Genomic DNA, 26039 nt, shown 5'->3' on the forward strand with positions numbered 1-26039 from the left:
TGGAAATTGCCTCCTCCATCAATGTGGAGGAACAGGGGCAGATGAGGATTTTCAGGGCCCAGGGCAGCACAATTTTGCAGGGCCCCCCCTTTGACACGGCGCATGTGCTCTGCCCTATATCCGCCACTGTGGAGGAAGGTACACACGGTTTTCACACACTCTCGTTAGAGATTACATAACCTGGATTATATTACAAATAAGAAATAAATTTATTAACTAAAAAAGGTGTATTTTAAGTGGTTAAAGAGATAGCAAACAGAACAAAGCAGATTATTAAGAAATAATACAAAGCTTGAAAACTAAGCTAGATTGACTAAATAAACCAGTTACAAATAAATAATAATTCCTCACTCTAGATATTGTTTTAGGTAGAGTCCTTCACAGGCAAGCGACATCTTTCTAGCCTGGGTCCAATACTCCCTGCCTTCTCTAGTTCAAGACCTTTTGCTTCCAGATGTTTTCAAAGGTTTTATTTTTGTATTTGTTAATTGTTGTGGGGAGGCAGAGGAAAAGCACATTGAAGACCTTAATTGTTTTCCTCCCCTGCCTTATATGGAATTTTCATAAGGTGGAAATTCTTTGTTTGATTCTCCTACCTCATAATGGAACAGTCTAGCAAATCAAGATGCAGGTTAGTATCAGGTGACCAGGTCACCTGACTCTGTAGCATCAGAACATCTATGAGTCATTGGCAGTATGGGGTGCTCACAGGAAGGCCAGGCCTTTCCACAGTTTGTTGTCCTCACTAATGGGCTGTCTGCCCTGTCTGACTTTCCACTATAGTACCTGAAGTGTTAGCAGGAGACATCACACAAAGTAGCATAGGTTGTCCAGCACTCTTGTCTGGCAACATCCATGGTCTGGCATGATTTTAGTTAGCTGGATGTCCACTCACCATGAGTGTGGCCAATTTTCCCATGGACCCATAAAAATTGTTTATAGCCATCAGCCTGGCTCTTAGTGTTCTTAGCTGTTATTTAGCTCTAATGGACCCCTCAGTGTCTTCTAACAGCCCAGTCAGCAGTGGAAGTGTTGGTAATGCTACTAGAAAATATTGACCTCCTGTAGTCTGGCAAATTCTCTAGTTTGGCACCAGTGAGGTTCTGAGAGTGCCGGACTAGAGAGGTTCAACCTGCACTAGTAATTAAAATGTCAGAGTTGCATGTAATTATGGGGACATGGGGAGGTCAGACAGTAGGGTTCAAAAATGATTAAGTCAAAACATACAAAGTAAATATCCACAAGTCAAACTCTGACAAGTCCTCAAGCAACATTTTTCTTACATTCCCTTTCTGTATGTTTTGATTATTATTGATTGAACTATTTTTGTCAGTTTGTGTGTGTACTTTGAAATTGACATTTACCAACATTTATAATTAAAAATTAGGGCTATCAATTAATCATAGTTAAGTAATTAACTAAAAAATGAATCATGATTTTAAAAGTCAATCACAATTAACTGCAGTTTAACCATACTGTTAAACAATAAAATACCAACTGAAATGTATTAAGTACTAGAAGATTTACCTGGGATTGCTTGGGTTCTTCAGGACTAGGTGTGTGGGTGCAGGAGTTAGGGCAGGGGGTTGGGAGGTGTGGGAAGGGACTCAGGGTAGTGTGTGGGGATGCAGGAGTTAGGGCAAGAGGCTCAGAGGGGTTGGGTGATTGGAGGGTGGTGAAGCACTGGAACAGGTTGCCAAGGGAGGTGGTAGAACTCCATCCCTAGAGGTAAGTCCCATCTTGACAAAGCTCTGGCTGGGATGATTTAGTTGGGGTTGGTCCTGCTTTGGGCAGGGGGTTGGTCTCCATAACCTTCTGACATCTCTTCTAGTCCTAGGATTCTATGTTTGTTTCATGGCTGGGGCTAGCAAGTTTGTACCTGTAGATGCTGTGTTTCTAATTGTGCTGGGAAAAGGAGTTCATGTCCCCTTGGGATCTTACAATGCACACAGAACCTTGAAACCCTGGCAGCATTGGGACTGTCTGAGGAAGGGAGGAATGTCTGCTCACTGTGAGCCTTCTGCCACACCAGGGCAATGTTTTCTCTGTCATGAGTGTATGACTGGACCGAAGGCATAGTCGGCTTAGCTACTCAGTACACTCCTTTTAAATGATCAAGTGTTTGTAAATATGTAAGTTTGACTCGAAATTTCAACACATTATATTATTATAATAACTACATCGTTCTTGTGTGGATTGTGCCCCATACGTTACTGAAACATTCTTTAATGTGATGTTTGGTGTGGAATTCCTCTGTGTCTGAGGAATCATTTCAGAGACACGCAGCAAATGAACATGGAACATTTCCGGTCCACACTCAAATATTGGTGTAAATGGTAAATGACAAGATGATGTTTCTAAATGACTGTGCTAAAAGGAGCATCCAGATTCACCAAGCCCCTTCCTGTTCATTTCTGATTAGGCATTTGTTCTGTGGGAAGGGATGAAGCCATGAAATCATTTCTGCAGTGCCAAGCGTGATGCAATCCCAGAGCACTGAGTAAAAATAGAATGTCAATGTTGTTTTTCTTTCTGTTGTGCAGGTGGATGTGATGTCTCCCAGGGACAGGTGGGTTTGTGATCAGTGCCACAGTGTCCCAAGCTCCTTGTGCGTCACAATGTGGGGGGGGCCAGTCCTGGGTTTGACCCTATCCCCTTGTCCACTCTAGAACCCACCCCATCTCCCTGCCTTATCCTGCTTTCCTGGTGGGGGAGCCAGCTTTGTCCCTGAGGTGGTAGCTATCTGGCTGCTGCCTATGGGGGTGGGTAGGGCTTGAACCCACCACCCTGAGGCTACAAGGGTAAGTGCCCTATTTCTTAAGCCACTCCAGAACCCAGCCTAGCCTGCTACCTTCAGGGCATCCCTTATCCTGCCTTCCTAATGTGGGAGCCAGTTCCATCTCTGAGACAACTAGTGTCGGCTGTCTAGCTGCTCCCAGGGTGGGCGGGACTCAACCCCCCCTCCCTCTTTTCCCTTCCCCCGTGCACTCTGTTCCCCATTGACATGGGGGCTGTGTCTAAACTGGCAACTTTTTCCGCAAAAGCAGCTGCTTTTGCGGAAAAACTTGCCAGCTGTCTATACTGGCCACTTGAATTTCCGCAAGAACACTGACGATCTCATGTAAGAAATCAGTGCTTCTTGCGGAAATACTATGCTGCTCCCATTCGGGCAAAAGCCCTTGTAGACAGCTCAGATTTGTTTTGTGCAAAAAAGCTCCGATTGCGAAAATGGTGATCGGGGCTTTTTTGTGCAAAAAAGTGCTTTTGCGGAAAAGGGTCCATGCCAATCTAGACGCTCTTTTCCGCAAATGCTTTTAACGGAAAAGTTTTCCATTAAAAGTATTTGTGGAAAATCATGCCAGTCTAGACGTAGCCGGGGTGTTTAACTTTTGACCAGAGTCATTTCAATTCAGTGGTAAAGGTGGAGAATGAAAGGTAAGGAAGAGAAATAAGACACATTAAGAATGGCCTCTGCCATTTGGAATTGTTTCTCCTGATAACTCTTTATGTCCCCATATGTTCACTGGGACAGAAGTTCCAAGGCCCTTCCCTTCCCTTCCCTTCCCTTCCCTCTGGTGACAACCAGTGTTGGTGTGATGATGGCAGTGAATGATGACAGGAAATGTTGTGTTTATGTCGAAAGAGTCAATGTCTCCAAACCCATCAGTGGAATCTGGAGAGAGAAGGAAGGACAGTCTCTCCCCTGGTGGGAAGGTGGCCTTGCAATTTGAGTTACGAGGACATGAAGGTAAGACAGGGGCCCCTGCTCCTGTGAAACCATATCACTGTACTTTAGTTTCATCTATAGATTCATTAAGACCTGGCCATCGAGTTGCAGTGTCTGTGTAACTGACCCAGTTCAGCTCCCCTGTGTCCCATGTGTTCTCCATTGAGGGGAAATGCTGTTCCCCTGTCCCTTCCAAAGAGCTATAGGCCACGTCTCCACTCCTGACTCTTCCTCTTGGTGGTCAGCATGCTTGATCCTTCTCTCTGAATCTCCCAGCAGGAACGCCCCACTTAGTTGCTGCACCTCCTATTCAAGTTGCCCTAATGGAAACCATGTTTCTGAGCAGAGAAAGTGCAGAGCAGACTCCCCATGGGGGCAGAGGGAGGGTCAGACAGCTGGACACTAACTGCCCCGTTGCTCTGAGAAGAGCCTCTAAGCAGGCCCTGATGCTTCGTGACAACCTCGAGGGTAGGCAGGATGATCATTTATATATGAGAGGATCCTAGTTACCGACAGGCTGCCTTCAGGCCAGAAATGTCTGATTTGTTAGCTTCTCTGCCACTTTCTTCTCACCTAGTGTTCATGTCTCTACTGCAGCTCAGGAAGTTAATGCCAGCATGTCCCAAGCTGAGCTCCCATGCAGTCATCCACCTGGAATGTCCACAGATTGTAGAACCATAATCTATGGAAGCTGGGGAAAGTTGGGGCATTTGATGTGCTGTGAGTGTGTGCAGGACTCCCCACCCATAAGCAGCCCACATCTGATGCCAGTGGAGTCACCCAGTAATTCCAGGGAGTCAGCTCTCAGGAGGTATGTCTACACTACCACCCTAGTTCGAACTAGGGTGGTTAATGTAGGCAACCGAAGTTGCAAATGAAGCCCGGGATTTAAATATCCCGTGCTTCATTTGCATATTGCCAGGCGCCGCCATTTTTAAAGCCCCGGTAGTTCGGACTCCGTGCCCGCAGCTACATGCGGCACGGAGTAGGTAGTTCGGATTAGGCTCTCTAATCCGAACTATCGTTACTCCTCATGGAACGAGGTGTACCAGCAGTTCGGATTAGAGAGCCTAATCCGAACTACCTACTCTGTGCCGCGGGTAGCCGCGGGCACGGAGTCCGAACTACCGGGGCTTTAAAAATGGCAGCACCTGGCAATATGCAAATGAAGCACGGGATATTTAAATCCTGGGCTTCATTTGCAACTTTGGTTGCCTACATTAACCACCCTAGTTCGAACTAGGGTGGTAGTGTAGACATACCCAGGGAGAGCATGAGGTTGTGGCCTGGGGAATTTTATAAAGCGAAGACAATTGTAGGATGCTTGTTATGGGGATTGTTGTTTTTGGCACCTGGTCAGAGGTTGGGAGCCACAAGAGAGACTGCTCTAGGCGAGAGCAATGGAGATAAATAACCCAGCTATTCATGTCAATCGCAGAGAGAGTCTCAGAGGAACGGAAAGAGGCTTCAACTTGTGTCCGTAAAGAGGCTGAAAACCCTGTGCTTAGGAGAAACTATGGCTCTCCGCATCACAAGCTGGTATGTCATGTGTCCCTTCCAACTACTCTGGGGAGGTCAGTTATCCTAATGGCCCCATACCCAAGTCTCTCCTCTGATTCATAAGCAGAGGCCAACATTTACTGCTAGGCATTTGCACAGCCAGCCCAGCTTCTTATGAGGGAGGAGAGTGAAAGAATGGGAAAAAAGTCCCTATGGGTCCGAACACAATTCAACATCCTGAGGCTGCCTGAGCCTTGTCAGTCAAAGGGCTCAGCTCCAGCAGTCTACACTGAGTGGAAACTCTTAAATTATAAATGGCAGAGAGGTCCCAAGAAACACAAAGTGCAGGGGACAGCAGGGGTTGGAGAAAGGAGGGGGCACATCTGAAAAAAGCAGTCGGCAAGACAGCCAGAGTTCAGAACAGAGTGGTGTTCTGCCACAGGGCCTCATCCTTCCCAGATGTTCATTTCTGCTGAGTTCTCTAAGGTCAGCTTGCCCAGGAAAAGGAGAGGAAACTGTTGGCTGTTTTTCATGTTTTGCTAAAGTCAGTATGCTCTCCCGTGTGTGTATTATGGGATTGGGAGCTCCTTGGGGCAGAGGCTGTTCCTGCTGTTTGGAGATTTCCTAGCATAGCTTGAGCACAACTGGCCACAAACAAACACAAATAAGAAGATTATAGGGAGAGCTAGTAGAGCCCTTATCAGGTAGGTCTGTGGTCACCAACCAGTCGATCGTGATGAATTCATTGATCACAGGGGCACAGCCACTCGATAGCAAGGAGGTGTTCCCAGCCCTCCCTTGCTCCCCACCACCTCCAACGAGGAACCCACACTGGCGCTACAGTCTCCCGCAAAAATAGAGCTAGCTCCAGCTTCCTGTTGTGTATGGGGAAGTCCCATGGCTCTGGGCCAGATCTGACTTCTCGGGAAGCACACGCTGTTGTGGGGAGAGCAGGAGCAGCAGGTGCACTTCCTGAGAAGCTGGATCTGGCACAGAGCTTCAGGACTTGGTGGCTCCCAGGAAGGGGCTAGAATCCGCAACCCTGTAGGAAGGAAGATAGGCAGCATGGAGAAGGAAGGGAAGACAAGAAAGTGCACACTCCTCTCCTGCCCACAACAGTGCGTGCTTTCTTGTCTTCCCTTCCTTCCCTGTGCTCCAGGAAGGCGGGGGTGGGGGTACAGTAGTTAAGATGGCGATGCAAGATCTGTAGTGCCTGGATTCTTAAAGGAGCCATTCATCCACTTCTTCCAGTGCTGCCTGCAGATCTAGCCTCAGAGATCCTTGACCCTGGAGACCCCTAGGTACCAGCTGAGCTGCTCCTGCCCCGTCCGCCTTAGCCAGACCCCCACCAGCACCCTGTCACCTGCCCCCTGGCCTGATCACCACCAGTGCTCTGACCCTGACCCCTCCTTCCTGGCCAGACAGCTACCCCCAGCTTGCTCCTGTACCCTGTTTCCCACCCAGATTCTGCACCCCCGTCCCACTCACTGGCAGTCCTGCCCACACACTGGATCCCTCATTTTTAGCCCCACCTCAGAGTGTAGAGGGATCCACAAAATCCACTAACCCTGGAACCCTAGAAGAGTTAATCTGACCTGAGGCCTTGACCTCAGTCCTATCTACCCCACCCCGATGGGGCTAGAGTGCCAGGGCTGTGAGGTGTCTCAGCTGGGGCCACATCAGTGAGGCTTGGGGGAGGGAAAGTTGGAGGGCTTGTTTTTTTTGCATATCACTTGTGTGTTCCCTGACTGATTTTTTTGTAGGTCAGTGGCCCCTGACCCAAAACAGATTTCCCGCCCCTGCCATAAGTAAAGACAATGCTGAAACATTTTGTGTTGGACATAATATTTGATTTAAAAATGAAACTTTAACAAGCCCCCAATTGGGGCCAAGCCCGCATCTGGCCACAGTGTCATAACACTCCTGCACCCCCACAGACCCCAAACTTGAGCCCATCATACACCGGAACCCCCTATCCTGAGCCTCTCACATCCCCAAAGTCCTGCACCCCCATATCTCCAAGTCTTCTGCCACAACACTCCTGCACCATCCACATACCATAAACCTAAGCACCTGATACACCCCAACCCAAGCTCCTATACCCCCACATCCTCAAGCCTGTGGCTTGATCAGCACCCCAACCCTCCACCTAACCCCAACACTCTCCGGCCTGGAGCCCACCTCCCTGAGCCAGCATCCCCTTCTCCTGCACTCAAATTCCCTCACAGACCTTGCACCTCTCACTTCTTCCCGCTCCCAAATTCCCCGATCCCACCCCAGAGCCTGCACCTCCTGTCTCAATCCAGTGAGAGTGAGTAAGGGCTGAAGACAGCAAATGATGGAGAGGAGGGGAACGGAGAAGGTGGGGCCTCAAGGAAGTGGTGGGCTCTTGGGGCAGGGATGGGGTAGATCTTGGCTTGCCCTGACATTTAAAATGTGATCCTGGGTGTAAAAAGGTTGGAGACCACTGAGGTAGGTCATTGAATACCTGCCATTCTAAAAAGTTCCTCTGACCTATCTTTAAAATTAAATAGTTCCTCACTTTTTGCTACCAGCCTTTCCTATTTGACAGGGAATCTCCCTCAGGCTGGAGAAGTGTTTTTTTGGTGAATACTTTTTGCAGTTCAGATGGTGAAATATCCCCAGACTGGCATACAGAGCCATCCTGCAAAGGAAAATCTGATGTGGTTGTCTTTCTATTTCCTTGCTAGGCAGATGCGACATTCTTGAGTGGCAGGTGGGTTGTTTCTCTAACAATTATGTCTCTGGGGCTGTAATTTGAAAGGTTCCTTTCCCCTTCCCTTTCCTGGGATCAGTGTGTCCCTGAATGAAAGAAACAGTAAGTGATGACAGAAAAGACTGTGTTTAGGCTTCAGGGTCTGACAGCTGTGAAAGATGCCATGGAGTCTCAAAGGAGAAGGAAGGACAACGTCTCCCCTGGAAAGAATGTGGTCCTGCAGCCTGAGTTCCAGGGATATGAAGGTAAAGTATGGGGATCCTGCCATCTGATGTCGTTGGGTCCCCTTTGTGCTCTCTTTCACTGACATACTCAAAGCAATTTGATAGATTCACAGGACACAGGTTTCCTTTCCAGCTCTGCTAGTCAGAGCTTCTCCTATCACAGGGGTCAGGAAACTTTTTTGGGGGAATCAGGGGCCACTTACCCACATAAAAATCGATCAGGGGCTGCACAGAAATGAGAAGCCAAAAAAAAAAAAAATAAACCAACCCTCACTGTGGCTACCAGTTGAGAAGGAGAAAGACACTCCCCACATTGCCCTCACACACGAGAGCCTGGGGAGGGCCCAGGCTAGTAGATTTTGTGTCCTCCAGTCCTACGGTGGGACAGTGGGAGAGCTGGAGTGCTATTGTAGACTCCCCAGTACAGGGAGGCCCCTGGCTTGAGGTTTATTCACCCCTGTCTTATCAGCACCATATGGCTGGCTTAGAATTCTATTTGTATATGTCTACACAGCAGGGCAAAACTCAAATGAAGCTACACAACTTCAGCAACGTCAATTGCGTAGCTGAAGTCAAAATTAGCTTATTTCAGCTTTTGGCGCTGTCTACACAGCAAGAAGTCAAAGGAAGAGCGCGCTCCCTTCGCCTTCCCTTATTCCTCATAAAATGAGGGTTACAGGAGTTGGAGTAACAAGTCCTCCCACTAAACATTTTGAAATAAAGGCTTGCTGTGTAGACGTGCGCTGTGTTATCTTGGAGTAATGTCGGTTATTCTGTAATAATGCTGCTGTGTAGACATGCCCTTTATTTGCTGTTTCAACTAGTTTGCCAGGCACTGATGCAAGGCTCACTGGGCTGTTGTTCTCAGGGTTCATTCTTCCTAAGGCACAACATTCCCAACACTTGATTCTCCAGCATAGTAGCTGGTTTTAAACAGAGGTGATTGTTACTGAGAGCAGCTCAGCCATATCACTCCCCATCATGTCAGAACTCCTGGGCATATACCATGTGTCAGGGGTCTCCTCCGCTATTGGTGGCCCTTGGCTCTTTCACTTACCATCTTGCTGCAGCGTCTCCTCTTCACACTCACTCCCTGGTCTTTATTTCCTGAACAGAGCAACTCCAGGGCAGGTCTCTCCCCCAACACACTGGTGAGAAATCAGTTTTTCTCAGCAGTGGCAGATATAGGGCAGGGCAAGCGGGGCAGCTGCCCCAGGCCCCAAGCTTCAATAGGCCCTGCACCGAGCCACCACACGGGAGCAAGCAGCGGTGCAAGCAGCCATTTGGGCCCCGTGCTCCCTGTGCAGCATGAGGGTGCAGCACGGAGCCCAAACGCCTGCTTGAGCTGCTTGATCCCGCACGGCGGCCTGGCTGAGCGGCACAGAACTCAGCCAAGCACCACGGTGGGAGGCAAAGGGCGTGACAGAGGCTTCAGGTCCCACCTCCTGGCCATGTACATCACCGCCTCACCTCCCACCGTGGCACTCAGCTGAGTTCTGCGCCGCTCAGCCAGGCCGCCGCACGGGAGCAAGCAGCACAAACGGCCGTTTGGGCTCCGCGAGTGAGAGGCAGGAGGGGGAGGAGAAGAGAAAGAGAGAGTGCGAGGCGGCAGGAGGAAGAGGAGAAGAGAAAGAGAGCGTGAGAGGCAGGAGGGGGAAAAGAGAGAGAGACGGAAAGAGAGGCAGGAGGCGGAGGAAAGCTGAGAGAGAGAGCGGGGAGACAGGAGGAGGAGGAGAGAGAGAGAGAGACAGACGTGGAGGAGAGACCTGAAAATCCCGTCTTATGACGGGCTATTGGCTAGTTTTTTTAAGAAAGCACATTTAATAGTGATATGTGAAACATGTGTAATGAAGTAATGTGAATATGCAATGGGCGACAGATTGAAACTGATTTGCGCACGCTCTACTACCTGTCGGCTGTGGCAGTGATGCATGCGCCATGTTACTCACTCCGTTTTTTACAGATAAATAACAATTTTATAAGTGTAAATTCGCTGACAACCCTAAATTATAAAATGACTAGCAGAGCGAGAGATGCAGGTAGAAAATGTAGAAGAATGTAATCTCAGTCTAAAAGGTACAATGGAAAAATTGAAACTAATAAAGAATTACTTAAGATTTACTACGAGCCAGGAGCTTTTTGTGTAGGTCTTTCGATTGTATCGATTGAAAAAGACCTGTGTAAAGAAATGGACTTTAATGACATAATTGAAGAATGTGCTGCCAAAAGAGCTAGACAGCTATAATAGACTTAAATACAAATGAATTTTTTTAATTATTAATGCAGAATTTTGTTTAAGAATGACTTACAATATAATTAAAATAAAAATTATCCAACTAAATTAAGTTTCTATCAAATTTACCCAATTCACATTTAATATGAAAATGGCTTTCAATTTGCACATTTGACACTTTTTTTCTATTTTTTCTCCAAAGGGGGGCCCCCACAAAATTGTGCTGCCCTGGGCCCCGCAAAACTCTCACCTGCCCCTGTTTTTCAGCATCTTCCTTTTCTCTACTCAGTGACCCCTTCCACCTCCTCATCTGATCTGAGGAAGTGGGTCTGGCCCACGAAAGCTCATCATCTAATAAACCTTCTTGTTAGTCTTTAAAGTGCTACATTGTCCTGCATTTTGCTTCACCCTTCCACCTCCTCATCCTTCCTTTTCCCCTGCCCCAGTCTCACAAACTTCCTCATTTGGATAGAGTGAAATTCCTGTGTTTGTTTTATATCTCTGGCCATCTATTCTGCTAATTAAAATTGTAGCTTATCAATTCCCATCATACACATCACCCAGAGTACTTGTGCTTCACAGGGTTAATATTTTGCTGAAAGATCCCTGTTTGGCTTTGACTACTTCTTGCTCCTGGCTAGGTGGCTTAGTGGGGCTACTGCAGTTCTCCCTTTCACTATTCCTTTGTCGCCCTGGAGGTGCTAGGCTCTGGTCTTTGAGGTAGCCTCCAGGCCAAGTCTAAGGACTGTAATTTCCCTGTTTTATGGTCTTCTTGACTCTGTGATGGAGTGTGGCAAACCTTCAACCCAGGGAAGATCTTTTGTTTCTCTGGGGTGCCTGACTATTCTCTTGGGTGTGTCATGCCAACCAAAGACAAAAGGAAAGCTCACTTCCCATTTTTCTATAGATTTCACTGTGAGTGGGAACTTGTTCTCTCCCCCACCTTCCATGGAAAATTACCTGGTCAGACCTTCCCGGTTAGGGGGTCATGTGCCATCTTAAGAGGAACCACAGCTGAGACTTAAAGGACAAAATAGGCTGTAATCAAGTTGTTAAGTTGATCACCCAGTCATTGAGGTGTCTGAACATTGGAAACACCCTCAATGTCTTTCATTTGCACATTGAAAATCATAAAGCATCCCATCCCCCATATCTCTAACTTTACACACAAGAATGATACATGCACCAAAAAAGATATACAGAGCCAGCTGATTGTGCCATTAAAATTGGTAGGTCACATGAGGTAATTTGTCCAAAGCATCTTTGAGTTCTGCATATTTGTATCCGTAAGTCAACTGCATAAACCAGAGGGGGGGGGGAGGGGAGGAAGGGAGTAGGAACCGTCACAGACTCGCTTCCCTTCTGCAAGATAACATGACACTGAGTTTCTCTGAGTTTCACTTTCTGACAAACTCCAGCTGGCACTGAGTAAGTTCCATTCCCCGCAGTACAACCCTTGTGTGCGTGCATGTGTGCGCATGTGCATGTGTGTGCATGCGTGTGGCATTGTCTCCTGCTGAGTGTCTGTGCTCAGGGGCATTCTCATCCCACTCTCTGTGTTTGGTTGCAGGGTGGAGACGCACCCAGCTCTATGCAGGTACTGTACATGCCTGGTATTTGATCTTTGAGACCTACCACCCCCTCCTTGCCCTGCACAGAGCATGTGAAACTCAACGGGCTAGAAACAGCAGTGTCACGGGGGGAGAAGGAGGGTATGTCTACACTGCCACCCTAGTTCAAACTAGGGTGGCTAATGTAGGCATTTGAAGTTGCAAATGAAGCCCGGGATTTAAATATCCAGGGCTTCATTTGCATCTTGCTGGGCGCCACCATTTTTAAATCCCCCTTAGTGCGGACTCCGTGCCCACGGCTACACGCAGCATGGAGTAGGTAGTTCGAATTAGGCTCTCTAATTCGAACTACCGGTACACCTCGTTCCACGAGGAGGGTTATATTTTATTTTAGATCAGAAGTGAAGTCAATCCCAAGTCCTCCAGATTTCTTTCTTTAGTTAATATCTGCATACATGCTCTTCCTTTCCAGTATCCTGACTTCTGCCATTTCTCTCTCTCTCACCCTGTTGGCATACGCAAGGCAAGCTCTGGGAGAGCAAAAGGAAGTATACCACCAAGGCAGGACAGCGGGTTCACTATAAGGGTATGTCTACACTACAAAGTTAATTCGAACTAACAGCTGTTAGTTCAAATTAACTTTAATAGCATCTATACATACAAACCGCTAGTTCGAATTTAAATCGAACTAGCAGAGCGCTTAATTCAAACTAGGTAAACCTCATTCTATGAGGACTAATGCCTAGTTCGAATTAAGTAGTTCGAATTAAGGGCTGTGTAGCCACTTAATTTGAACTAGTTGGAGGCTAGCCCTTCCCAGCTTGCTCTGGTGGCCACTCTGGGTCAAACCAGGGAAACTCTTCTGCCCCCCTCCTGGCCCTGGAGCCCTTAAAGGGGCACAGTCTGGCTATGGTGCTTGTGCCAGTTGCAAGCCTGCCAGCACCCAGCCAGCAGACCCTGCTCCTGGCACAAGATGAGCCAGCCACCCGCTGCCACCCAGCCCTCCGCCTCTTCCCAGGACCAGGCTGGTAGCCCCCCTATCCTGGCAGGTGGAAAAACCTTTTGTTCCCTGTCTCATATTTTTACAAACACTGCAAATGTCTCCCCACCAACTGGAGTATTTTTTTCCTGCTGTCTGTGCCCCTTTCCCTTTAGCCCTTCTCTTGGCCCTGCAGCCGGATGTGTGACCTCCACCCATGCTGTCAGTTTGGCTCCTGTACAGACTTTTCCTTCCTTCCAATTTCATGCATCAACTTCCCTCCATGAAGAAACTTAGGGGTAGGGATCTTTTTCTGGGTCAGAGGCCACTGACAGAAAAATCAGCTAGGGTCTACATACCACTGAGAGAAAAAAAACCCTCAGGCTACGTCTACACTGGTGCAATCTTGCGCAAGAGCTATGCAAATGAGGCTAAGAGTGGAATACTGCTGAGCCGCATTTGTATCTCTAATGAGCCGCCATTTTTGTGGAAGAGGCTCTTGCGCAATAAGCTGTCTACACTGCCCCTTCTTGCGCAAGAAAAACCCTCTTGCGCAATGCCATTATTCCTGAAAATAATCAGCGTAACAGCACTGTGCAAGAGGGTTTTTCTTGCGCAAGAAGGGGCAGTGTAGACAGCTCCTTCTTGCACAAGAGCCTCTTCCACAAAATGGCAGCTCATTAGATATGCAAATGAGGCTCAGCAATATTCCACGCTAAGCCTCATTTGCATAGCTCTGGCGCAAGATCGCGCCAGTGTAGATATAGCCTCAGTGAGGCAGCCTCTGACATTCCCCACACACCAGGGCTGTGTCTACATTGGCACCCTTTTCCGGAAAAGGGATGCTAATGAGACAAGTCGGAATTACAAATGCCACGGGGGATTTAAATATCCCCCCACGGCATTTGCATGAACATGGCTGCCGCTTTTTTTCCGGCTCGGGGCTTTGCCAGAGAAAAGCACCAGTCTAGACGGGATCTTTCGGAAAATAAAGCCTTTTCCGGAAGATCCCTTATTCCTCTTAAAATCAGGCAGGGCTGTGGCCCTGTGCAGCAGGGGCTGTCTCTGACCCCGTGCATCCCGCCCTTTAGGGAGGCGCCGCCCTGGCCAGGCCCGGGGGGGGGGGACATTGCGCCAGTCAGATCCCAGCCCTGGGCGGGGCCTTGAGATGCGCCTCCAGCCCGGGAACGGGAAACACCCGCCTCTGCCCACGGGCCGGTTTTGCAAACACCGCGGGCAGCTTGACCCGCGCGGCTGCGGCGTGGCCCGGCCGGTCGGAGCGAAGCTCTGGCGCTGGCCCTCCACGGGAGTTAGACCCGCTGCGCATGCGCAGTCCGACCCCCCCCATTCCGCACCACTCCGGCCGGATTGTCAGTGCGTCTAACCCCCCCTCCCCCCGCGGTCAGTCGCGGCCCCTGCCTGTCCCACTGGTCGGAGCCCGCCGCAGCGTCTGACCCCGCGCGAGTAGAGGGAGGCGGGAGCGCCCGCAGCGGTTACTGCGCATGCGCCCTGAGGGAGCCCTTTGTGCAGTTACTGGCTGCGCCGCTGCTCCCGGGAAGGGCGGGGGAGGGGCAGGAGGAATCGGAGGAGCCGAGGTGAGGAGCGGGGGCGCAGGTGACATCTCAGCCGGGGGGCTGCGTCTCGCCCAGAGCTTCCATCCATGAGCGCCCCCCCCCTCCCGAGGTCGGGGTGTTGCTCACGCGCCGGGGCGGGGGGTCGCGGGGCCGGACGCGGGAGGCGGGAGGCGGGGCCGGACTCGCTCGTTTCCCGGGGAACCGGACACGCGGAGACTCGCTGCGGCGGGAATTGTCCGGGGCCGTCGCGGAGCCTGCTGGTGCCTCCGCCCCCCCGCCTCTGCCCGGCTCCCGCCAGCGGAGCGTGACCCCGCGCACACGGGCCGAGGTGATGGAGCTTTTCCAAGAGCGCAGAGAAAGTTAGAATTTGGGAAAGGACTAAAGAATCCCCGACTCTCGGGTCTGTGCTCACCTCACTCGATCACACCCCATCTAGGTCCTGGAAGAAGTTTTTACTCAATTTTTGGCATTTGGTAGTATTTTGGCTGCTTGGCAGACCTTTTCAACAAAGAACAGTGATCGTGTTTCTGTTGCAGCTATTCTACTGTAAGTATTTACAAAAACAAACAAAAAACCCCAACCAACGTTAAAAACAAAGCAGTGAGTGAAATTTCTTTGAAAAAGTTGCAGAGAGCTGTTTGTTTTACCTGTTACTATAAGAAGCTAACAACAATTTGTTGGGGGGGAGGGGAGGCGAGGTGAAGAAGTCTTGGGGGGGATCCCAAAATCTCTGAGGATCTCAGGGTTTTTTTTAGTGTTGATTGTGTATTGAAATATGTAATGGCAGTAAAATAAAACAAAAAGATTTATTTTTAAAGAAGATGCTTTATAGACACTTATATCATCTCCTCATACTCCAGTGTGTTATAGCATGTCCAGCTGTATCATTTTGCGTCCTGTATATCTTGGGAAATTATTTAAAAGATATTTTGGAACTGCTACCAAAATATTAATCTGAGTGCATATGAAAATTAAGTTAAAAATGGTAAAGATCAGTTTCTGTGCCTACACCATCTATAATCTATTATGTGAGCATTTATCTTCAACAATGTATTTTAAACCCTACATTTTCTGTAGACTATATGGTGCTGGACGATATTGTGCATGTCTCCAAATTAAAAAGGACTGGGAAAATATTTCTCTTTAGTGATATAATAGTTGATAGTGGATTTTAACTGAATTTTATTATGGAGTTTTTGCTTTATGTAACTGAAAACTGACAATTTTGCTGCATGTCAGAAACAAAAGGGAACACTTCAGCTCCCTTCTGATGCCTTTATTTGCCTTCTGTACTTACACTTCCCTTTTAGTAATTTACATAGATATTAAAGTGAAAACAATTGCATAGATGGAGAAAATAATTCAAATTAATCTAAAAATGGAAAATAACCTGTTTAATATGGTACATATTTCTAGAAGTTAATGCAAAAACAAGGGAATGCAAATATGTACATGTGTATATAGACAAAAACAACAGTGCTATGTTTCTTGTGGCAGAAGGGGTGAAATAATGTCTGACTGAAAATAGAGAAGTGCCTTCAGCAAGAGTTTAATCTAACCCCTTTGTAACTAGAGCTGGGCCAGGGTAAGCCATGTAGCGGCTGTCAGAGCTAGACCAAGGCCACAGTGCGGCTGTTCCTAGTGCAGTGGTCTCCAACCTTTTCACACTCAAGATCACTTTTTAAATGACAGAACAAGATCTACCGCCTCGCCCCTTCCTTGAAGCTCTGCCCTCTCTATTCTTCTCCTCTCCATCACTTGCTATCCCCAACCCTTATACCGCTGCTTTTTTTCCCCCAATTCTTCTGTAGGAAGAGGTTTTTCCAACATTTGGCCTGTCTAGACTGGACCAAATGTCAGAAAACCCCCTTTTTTTCTAAGTCCCCTTATTCCTTGTGGAAAGAGGAATATAGAGGTGACCGAAAGATCATGTTTGCTCTTCCACTAAAAGAAGTGGAAGAACAAATGCATCCCTGGATGCAGAAGAGGTTTTTCTGGGATATCTCCGGAATCCTGAAAAACTCCTGCAGTCTAGCTGAAACCTTGCTGGGTTGAGACAGGATGTGTAGGCTCTGGGGTGGGAATGAGGGATTTGGGCATGGGAAGGGGTGAGAGGTGCAAGCTCTGAGAGGAAATCTGGATGCAGGAGAAGGTGGATAAGGGGACACTGGCTCGGGGAGAGGGCGCCAGGCCGGGCAGTGTTGGGGTCAGGTGTAGGGTTAGGGTACTAAGCAAGCCACAGACTTCTGGATGTGAGGGCTCAGGAATTTGGGTTGGGGTATGTGAGGGGCTCAGGGCAGGGGGTCCCAGTGTATAACAGGCTCCGATGTAGTGTCTGGGGGAAAAGGGAGCGCAGGAGTGTTATGATGCTGTGGCCAGATGGGTTCTTAGCTCCAATCGGGGGTTTGTTGGCCAGGCTTCATTTTTAAATAAAATACTGTGGCAAACAAAAAGTTTCTGCATTGTCTTTATTTCTGAGAAGGGCAGGGAACCTGTCTTGAGTCAGAGGTCACTGACCCAAGAAAAGTTAGTTGGGGCCACACAAGTGAGATGCAAAAAAACCCTCCTCCACCCTCCAACCCCCTCCAAGCTTCACTTAATGTGGCCCCAACTGTGTTGGTGGGAACAGGGGACATAGTACTGGGGAAGGGTGCTAGTGGGTGCTTTGGCAGGGGACAGGGTGCCAGTGGGGACAGAGTTCTGTAGCTGGGGACAGGGGAATGGGGACAGAGTTCTGTGGTTAGGGAGAGGGAACTGGGCAGTGGGGAGTGGGAACAGGAGGCAGGGGGGGCAATGGAGGCAGAGAGTCCCCTGCATCTGCCTCCTTCCAGGATTCCCTCACCTCCCGCCACAGGAAGCCAGCATGTGCCTCCTTGGGGCCCAACTTACACTCCCCCCCCCCCCCGGCGCAGGGAAACCCCGTGTGTGTGCCTGCCCCGGGGCCGACCCCCCTCCTCCCCTCCGGCGCAGGGAAGCCCCACGTGCGCGCCTGCCCCAGGACCAAACACACACACACACACACACACACACCCCTGGTGCAGGGAAACCCCGCGTGCACCTGCCCCGGGGCCAACCTCCCCCCCGCCGCGCAGGGAAGCCCCACGCGCACGCCTGTCCCGGGTCTGATCTGCCCCCCCCAGCGCAGGGAAGCCCCGTGCGCACACCTGCCCCGAGGCCAACCCCCCCCATGCAAGGAAGCCCCACACATGCCTGCCCCAGGACTGACTCACCCCTCCTGTGTGGTGCAGGGAGACGATGCTCCCTCCCACAGTACATCCAGCAGAGCAGCTAGCGCACTTTTGGAATCGCCGGAAATGGCGCTAAGCTGCAGGACTTCTGTCTATCCCCGGGAAGCTGACACTACCTCCATTTTCACTTGAGGTAGGTAGTGGGGCTTCTCGGGGGTGGGAGGGAAATGGGGGCGGGGCGGGGCGGACAGGATGCCATCGACCTGTTTGTGACCGCGGTCCTAGTGGGACAGCTGTACCACTGTACCACTGCTCCAAGACATGGGGCAGCCATCTGCCATGTGGCCCTGCCCCAGGAGCAGCTGAGCAACCACCATGGGTGGGGATGGGGCAAATCTGTGCAAGGGGAAAACTGACTGTAGGAGTGGATCACACATCTGGCTGCAGGGACAGGAGAGGGGGCAAGGTGCAAAATCAGTACAGGTGGGGGGAAGGTTAGAACAGGATCTGGGCCTATAGCTAGTAGCAGAGGGAAAACCCCAGGAACAGAGGGGCAGAGGTGATGGGGACAGGGAGCCCTCTACATTGCTGGTAAAAATGAGGTATGGGGGCAGATATGGTGAGTTTCCCATTTCCTGGATGGGGCATTTCAGGGCCTGCTTCCCAGGGCTGTGATCTGAATGGCACAATCTTACCCAGGGACTAGACAAGACAGCTTTTCCTTGCCTGATAAGATGGATTCGCCTGTTAAATTGGACTTGATGCCATGAAATATTTTAGATAAAGCCCCTTCCAAACCCTGTAATGGCCAGACCTGCTCTTGGGGTCTAAAAGACTCCCTGATGGGTTTCTGTGTCTGCTTAAAAGGAGTTTGTAAATGTATCCTATGTGGGGATTGTAGAAGGTTGGCTACTTTAAAATCTATTATTGAATGTCCAGGGATGTTAAAACATTCCCTAGTCTAGTGGGTTTGTGTGCATTACTCCCAGGATGTTCAATAATGGATTTAAAAGTAGCCATCCTTCTACAAAATAATTGTATCATAATTTCATCATCTGATTAGAAAGGGAGATATCTGAACTGGTTTGTTTACAAGTTCAATACTATAACACTGATTCAGATGTGAAGTTAAACATTATTATTAGCAGTATGATACTGATTTTGAAGTTAGCAGTACTATTTTGCTGTAACTGGCATTTGCATCTGATTGTCTCATTGGCATGTACATACCTCATTTTTACAATGTGATGGAATAGCAATTAAAACATTTCAAACTAAAGGAATTAACGTAGGATTTTTACCCCCATTTCCCATTATTCCATTACTTTATGAAGGGTTTGTTTCCATGACATGACATTAAAGTTATGACGTCAAAGCTCGCAAGTTACAGCACCTTAAATCTGACAGATTTCAATGGTCACTCTGCTCAGTTTAAATATACTGTTGCTTAAAAAATAGGGTGAAAGGGTGAAAGCTTCCACTGTATAGCTGTGTCTAGATTATATCCCTCTTTCGACAGATGGATGTAAATTAGACACTTTGAAATTGCAAATGAAGTGGGGATTTAAATATCCCATGTTTCATTTGCATAATCGAAAATGATTAGCCTCTGAATCAAATAACTGAAGAACTGGTGAATTCTCCATCTACTGATGTCTTCAAAGCAAAACTTGATGACTTTCTAGAAAATATTCTCTGGGGGAATAAACATTTGTGTTGGGGTAATGGGATTACATATAATGGCTTGTGACACACATGAAACCAGAGTGTCATCTAATGATTCCCCACCCCATCCTGTGAAACTTAGGATCTTATCCTATAAATTTTCAGCAGGTGTGTTTAATTTAAAATATTTGAATGGTCACCTTGACTTCACTAAATCTGTTCTTGAGAGGTTTTATAAAGTATCTCAGTCTATTGAGTCCTGATGAGGGCCTAGGCTTGTGCTACAAACAAATGGAAGAAGATTAAGGGCTTTAAATATAGGAGCCTAAATTTAGATACATGAATTCATATTCAGGCAGGTGAATCTGTGGCTTTTTTAAAATCAGAAACACTTAGAATCGAGTCCCATTGTTTCAGGTGCAGTTATGTTGAAACTCATTTCATTGACATAAATGAATATGGATTTGGGATCTAACTTGTGTGCATTGTTTATTGAATATCTAGACTCAAGCATTTTCCCACAATGGCAGAGTCTGGCATGTGTGTCACCAGGGACAGATTCTGTGAAGAATGGGGGTGTGGAAAGAATTTCTGAAATGTCTCCAATTTCTGAAATGTCCCTTTCTGAAATGTCTCCAATTGCCCTTTTCCCCTTTCCAGGCTGCAGAACACCCATGTCTTGCTCCAGTGCGGCCCATGGCCTGCAGAGCCAGGGAAAGAAAATGGCTGTGGCAGAGCCGGTGACCTTCGAGGAGGTGGCTGTGTATTTCTCTGAGGAGGAATGGGCTCTGCTGAACCCAGGTCAGAGAGCCCTCTACAGGGATGTGATGCAGGAGAATTATGAGGCTGTGAACTGGCTGGGTAAGGATTCCTGTCCTCTTGGGTGTCAGAAGCTGGGTGGGCTCTAAGGCAGCTGGATTGGATTTGTTTCAGGGTCCCTCATTGCCCCCTGCTTCCCAATGGCAGGAGTATCAGCCCCAATAATCCTGGCTCATGTGTGAGAGACTGTCCCCTCCACAACCCCTCGCATGGGGAGCAGGTTCAGGGACATAACAGTGGTGCTGCTCTTCCCACAGCTAAGTCTCAATGTACTTCCCCACTATCTTGCCCATGTGGTGCCTTGGCCGGGGGTGTCAGTGGAAGGGCCCAGGCAGGATGTCAGGGTCCAGAGTTGTGGGTCTGGGTGCAGCTGCTGTTAGTGCCTGCAGGGTACTCCTCGTGCCAATGTGCTGAGCCCCTGGATGGAGAGGGCAGTTCCCAGAGTCCTTACTTGCCTGTGGCTGATCTCTGACATGCTCGTTCCTGCAAGTGAGAGGGGCTGTATGCTGGGCTAAGGGAGGCAGTTTGTGTTCCACAAGCATTCTGCAGGGAGTAGCTCTGTAGTAGATAAACATGAAGTAAATTCATTTTGCATTTCAGGCACTGCAGTTGGTGTTAGAGACTTGTGTTCAATTCCCTGATATGCCACAGACTTCCCATGTGACCTTGGTCAAGTCACTTACACTGCACATGCCCCAGTCCTCTGACTCTGCAATAGCTGTTTATAGTAAGTCCCTGTTTTACAGGGCTGGGGAGGGATAAATACATTAAATAGGGGAGATGCTCAGCTCCATATAAACACCCTGGTAGCACAGTGGGGTCTTGGTTTACACTGGGGATCCCAGGTGCGGCTGTGACTGATAATCTGCACATCCCATAGCGGCTGCAGTGCCGTATGAATTGTTGCTGGCTCCACAGAGCGTCGTTACAGATGCTCAGTGTGGCTCTTTCCAGAGCTCTGATGCCAGCTGCACTTGTTGCTATAGAAGGACACAGGATCCATTTGTGGGCTAAGGTGCTCAGCCAGGTTTATTGTTAAATGAGTCAAGTGCTGTGTCCCAGCTCCTCGGGCACAGGTACAGTGAGATGTGTCCTACCCCAACAATGGTACTGACTAAGTCAGCAATCAGAATGCTGCGCCCCTCAGCCAGCACGAACATGCCCCTTCTGTGAATTCCCCTTTCATACATTGACACAAACAAGGTGAATATTGTGCTTCACATGGTGCTCCCCTCTCCCCCCCCATTATCCTTGTACTTGCTCACTGGAACAAAACATCCTTATCCCCTCATTCTCCCCTGATTTACATGGGGATCTGTGTGCTCTTCTGCCATCTCTTAGGAACATATATTTGCAGTTACTGCAGAGATTGGTGTGTGTTGTATCCTCTTTCCCTGTCTGGAATGTGCTGACCTGATTAGCTGGTACCTAATGCGCTACCATTCTGCCAAGGCCTGGCCTGTTCTGTTTCCCAGCCATTGGTTAATACTGTTCTGCCGAGGGCTCTAGCAAGTCCTCCATTCCCAACCTTCTTGTCTTTTTATGGGAGGATGGGTGCACATCATTCCGGAAAAGCACGAACAGAAAATAAGCACCGGGTTAAACACTGTTTCTTGACCATTTTGCTTTACCCATCCAGACATTCATACCCCTTGTGTCCAGTGGACTCCATGTTGTTTCATACATCCTGTGGTCAGGTTTTCTCATCAAGTTATTTTCAGTTATTCTTTGTCAGGATTGAGTATTGCTGATTGGACACTGAACAAGATGGTTTGGAATAACATGTGGTTGAAGATGTAATCCTACTGACCCAAGTCCCAGAATACACCTCCTACCATGCCCTTGGTGGGACTACTTTACTATAGTGAGAAGGATGTTGATAAGAAGGCCTGAAGACTTGTGGGGCCTTATGTGGGCAGTGAGTAAATACAAATGTGAAGGCAAAAATGCAGGAAACCTGGCACATTCCAGATACAGACAGGTCTGAGCCCTAGGTCTCCCTCTTGCCCAGAACAAACAAGTGCCAGGGAAGGCTGAAAATGGAGTCAGCAACATGCCCGTGCTCCATGACAGAGCCCAGCCAACTGTAATTCCTGCTGGGGTGGGGAATGAAGACAGAACACAGGCTGGACCCCCACAGCACCTCATCCTGAAGAGGAGGCAGCATGTCTAGCCAGTGTGTAACTGGGCAGAACATGAGTCCAAGGGAATGACTAGGAGCAATGTGAATGTGCAGAGCTTCTCTGAGGATGGGATGAAGGTTCTCAGTATGAGTCAGGTAAAATGTGATGTTCAGAGCAATGAGTGGGAACTGATGCGGCAGGAGCCTGACATCAAGCGCTAAGCAAACCAGCTGATAGGGGCAGGTGGGGAACTCCTTGCCTAAGAAGAGCCACAAAGGCAGGGGACAGGGCAGCCTTTACCTCCTGGAGTACATCATAGATGATATGTTGTGTCTGCAGTGCTATACACTGGGCAAGAATAGGAGGGTCCATTCAGTCCCATCATCCATATTCCAGAAGGCCACTGACTTTGGTGACACCAGCCAAGACAAGCCTCTGGGGGCCCTGAGGAACCTCCACCACTTGTGCCACAATAAAGGGGTTGTGCAAGAGGAGTTCAGGCAGGAGGTTTCCTCTCTCAGAGCAGATCTGGTAGCAGAGAGCAGCTTTCAGGAGCTGAAGAGATATAATCCTAGGGCTGGAAGAGACCTCAAGAGATCGAGTCCAGCCCCCTGCCCAAGGCAGGACCAATCCCAACTAAATCAACCCAGCCAGGGCTTTGTCAAGCCGAGACTTAAAAACCTCTAGGGATGGAGATTCCACCACTCCCTAGGTAACCCATTCCTGTACTTCACCACCCTCCTAGTGAAATAGATTTTCCTAATGTCCAACCTAGACCTCCCTCTCTCTAACTTGAGACCATTGCTCCTTCGCTCTGCCATCCGTCACTACTGAGAACAGCCTCTTTGGAACCTCCCTTCAGGAAGTTGAAAGCTGCTATCAAATCCCCCTCACTCTTCTCTTCTACGGACTAAATAAGCCCAAATCTCTCTGCCTCTCCTCATAGGTCATGTGCTCCAGCCCCCTAATCATTTTGGTTGCCCTCTGCTGGATCCTCTCCAAAGCGTCCACATCCTTCCTATAGTGGGGGCCGAGAGCTGGACACAGTACTCCAGATGTGGCCACACCAGAGCCGAATAAAGGGGAATAATCACTTCTCTAAATCTGCTGGCAGTGCTCCTCCTAATGCAACCTAATATGCCATTTGCCTTCTTAGCTACAAGTGCACACTGTTGACTCAAATCCAGCTTCTCATCCACTGTAATCCCCAGGTACTTTTCTGCAGAACTGCAGTTTAGCCATTCGGTCCCCAGCCTGTAACATGCTTGGGATTCTTCTGTCCCACGTGCAGGACTCTACACTTGTCCTTGTTGAACCTCATCAGATTTCTTTTGGCTCAATCCTCTAATTTGTCCAGGTCACTCTGGACTCTATCCCTGCTCTCCAACATATCTACCTTTCCCCCTACCTTAGTGTTATCCGCAAACTTGCTGAGAGTGTAATCCATCCCCTCATCCAGGTCATTAATAAAGATGTTGGACAAAACTGGTCCTAGAACCAATCCTTGGTGCACTCTGCTAGAAACCAATTGCCAACCTGACATCAAGCTGTTAATCGCTACTCATTGGGCTCAACAGTCTAGACAGCTTTCTGTCCACCTGACAGTCCATTTATCCAATCCATACTCCCTTAACCTGCTGGCAAGAATATTGTGGGAGACCGTATCAAAAGCTTTGCTAAAGTCAAGGTACATCACATCCACCAACTTATCCACAGAGCCAGTTACTTCATCATAGAAGTGAAATAGATTAGTCAGGCATGACTTACCCTTTGTGAATCCATGTAGATTATTCCTGATCACTTTCTCCTCTTCCAAGTGCTTGCAAATGGATTCCTTGAGGATCCCCTCTATGATTTTTCTGGGGACTGAGATAAGGCTGACTGATCTGTAGTTTCCTGGATTGTCCTTCTTCCCTTTTTTGAAGATGGGCACTACATTTGCCTTTTTCCAATCATCCGGGATCTCTCCCAGTCTCCTCGATTTTTTTAAAGATAATGGCCAAACACTCTGTAGTGACATTTACCTCAATACCCTTGGATTCATTAAATCTGGGCCCATGGATTTGTGTATGTCTAGCTTTTCTAAATAGTTCTTAACCTGTTCTTTCTCTACCGAGGGCTGCCCACCTCCTTCCCATACTGCGTTACCTAGTGTAGTTAGTCTGGGAGCTGACCTTGTCTAAAGACAGAGGCAAAGAACGCATTAAGCACTTGAGCTTTTCTCACACTCTCTGTCATTAGGTTACCTCCCTCATCCAGTAAGGGCCCCACACCCTCCCTGATTACCCTTTTATTGCTAACATTTCTTGTTACCCTTCACATCCCTTGCTAGCTTCAATTCCAATTGTGCTTTCCCCTTCCTGATTACTCCCCTGCATTCTTAATAATATATTTATACTCCTCCCTAATCATCTGTCCAAGTTTCCACTTCTTGTAGGCTTCCATTTTGTATTTAAGCTCACCAAGGATTTCCCTGGTAAGCGAATCTGGTCGCCTACCATGTTTGCTTTTTTTATTGCGCATCGGGATGGTTTCTTTCTGTGCCTTTAATAAGGCTTTTTGAAAATTCTGCCAGCTCTCATGGACTCTTTTCCCCTTCATGTTAGCATCCCAGGGAATCCTGCCCATCAGTTCTCTGAGGAAGTCAGTCTGCTTTTCTGAAGTCCAGGGTCTGTATTTTGCTACTTTCCTTTCTTTCTTTTGTCAGGATCCTGAAATCTACCATCTCATGATCACTGCTTCCCAGCTTGCCACCCACTTCTACTTCCCCCAGTAGTTCCTCCCTGTTTGTGAGCAGCAGGTCAAGCTGCACATGGCCCCTGGTTGGTTCATTCAGCACTTGTACCAAGAAGTTATTCCCAACATTCTCCAAAAACTTCCTGGATTGTCTGTGTACTGCTGTATTGGTCTCCCAACAGATGTCAGGGTGATTAAAGTCCCCCATGAGAACCAGGGCCTGTGATCTGGAAGCTTCTCTTAGTTGTCTGAAGAAAGCCTCGTCTACCTCATCTACCCGATCCAGTGGTCTATAGCAGACACCAACCACAACAATCCTCCCTGTTGATTCCACCTCTAAATTTAACCCATAGACTCTCAACAGTCTTTTCTCCCTCTAAGTACTGGAGCTCCAAGCAATCATACTGCTCTCTTACATACAATACAACTCCTCCTCCTTTTCTCCCCTTTCTGTTCTTCCTGAACAGTTTATACCCTTCTATGACAATGCTCCAGTCATGCGAGTCATCCCACCAAGTCTCAATCAAATCATAGTTCTTTGACTGGGCCAGGGCTTCTAATTCTTCTGATTTGTTTCCCAGGCTTCTTGCATTCATGTACAAACACATAAGATAACCAGTTGATCGTCCTACAGCAGTCTCTGCAGCTCTGAGATTTTGGAGGAAACATCTCAAAAGGAATACAGCAAGCTGCTGGTCGTCTCAGAAAACTGGGCGGCAGTGAAGATGGACATAGGACCACAAAGCTATCAAAGTGGCCCTGAGAGATTCCTCTATTTGCCCCTCTCCAGTCTGCCACTCCCCATTTATTCCTTATCTTTCTTTCCCTTTCCTTAGAAATCCCTCTGGCCTGCCAGCGGAATGGTGCTTTTGCTGTGTCGGTTGCTTGGGGAGGTTGGGGAATGCAGAGAGCACAGAGCCCTTTGGTGAGTTCATGTCAAGCTGCTGCTGAGATCAGTGCTGC

At 48.4% G+C, this 26039-nt stretch overlaps 1 protein-coding gene across 19 annotated transcripts in view; it reads left to right on the forward strand.

The window, feature by feature from the left end:
* Nucleotides 1-1605: 1605 nt before the first annotated feature.
* The window catches only part of LOC142821585 (uncharacterized), a 54314-nt gene continuing 29880 nt past the window's right edge, over nucleotides 1606-26039 (forward strand). For 3 of the 19 annotated variants that reach the window (XR_012898304.1, XM_075912984.1, XM_075912989.1), the window contains exons 1-6: nucleotides 1635-3748; nucleotides 5166-5266; nucleotides 7939-7964; nucleotides 8097-8209; nucleotides 11992-12018; nucleotides 20059-20259. Coding sequence is in view for 18 of the 19 variants with exons in the window: in XM_075912984.1 (XP_075769099.1) it covers nucleotides 3610-3748; nucleotides 5166-5266; nucleotides 7939-7964; nucleotides 8097-8209; nucleotides 11992-12018; nucleotides 20059-20259 (607 nt within the window). In the remaining variant the exon portion in view is untranslated. Of the gene's footprint in view, nucleotides 4543-4978; nucleotides 5267-7938; nucleotides 7965-8096; nucleotides 8210-11991; nucleotides 12019-12121; nucleotides 12579-13685; nucleotides 15092-20058; nucleotides 20260-25912; nucleotides 26002-26039 lie in introns of those variants that run through there. The other 16 variants (XM_075912988.1, XM_075912987.1, XM_075912985.1 and 13 more) reach the window with 16 other exon arrangements.

The sequence above is a fragment of the Pelodiscus sinensis genome, chromosome 31, assembly GCF_049634645.1.
Source record: "Pelodiscus sinensis isolate JC-2024 chromosome 31, ASM4963464v1, whole genome shotgun sequence".
Classification (NCBI taxonomy): domain Eukaryota; kingdom Metazoa; phylum Chordata; order Testudines; family Trionychidae; genus Pelodiscus; species Pelodiscus sinensis.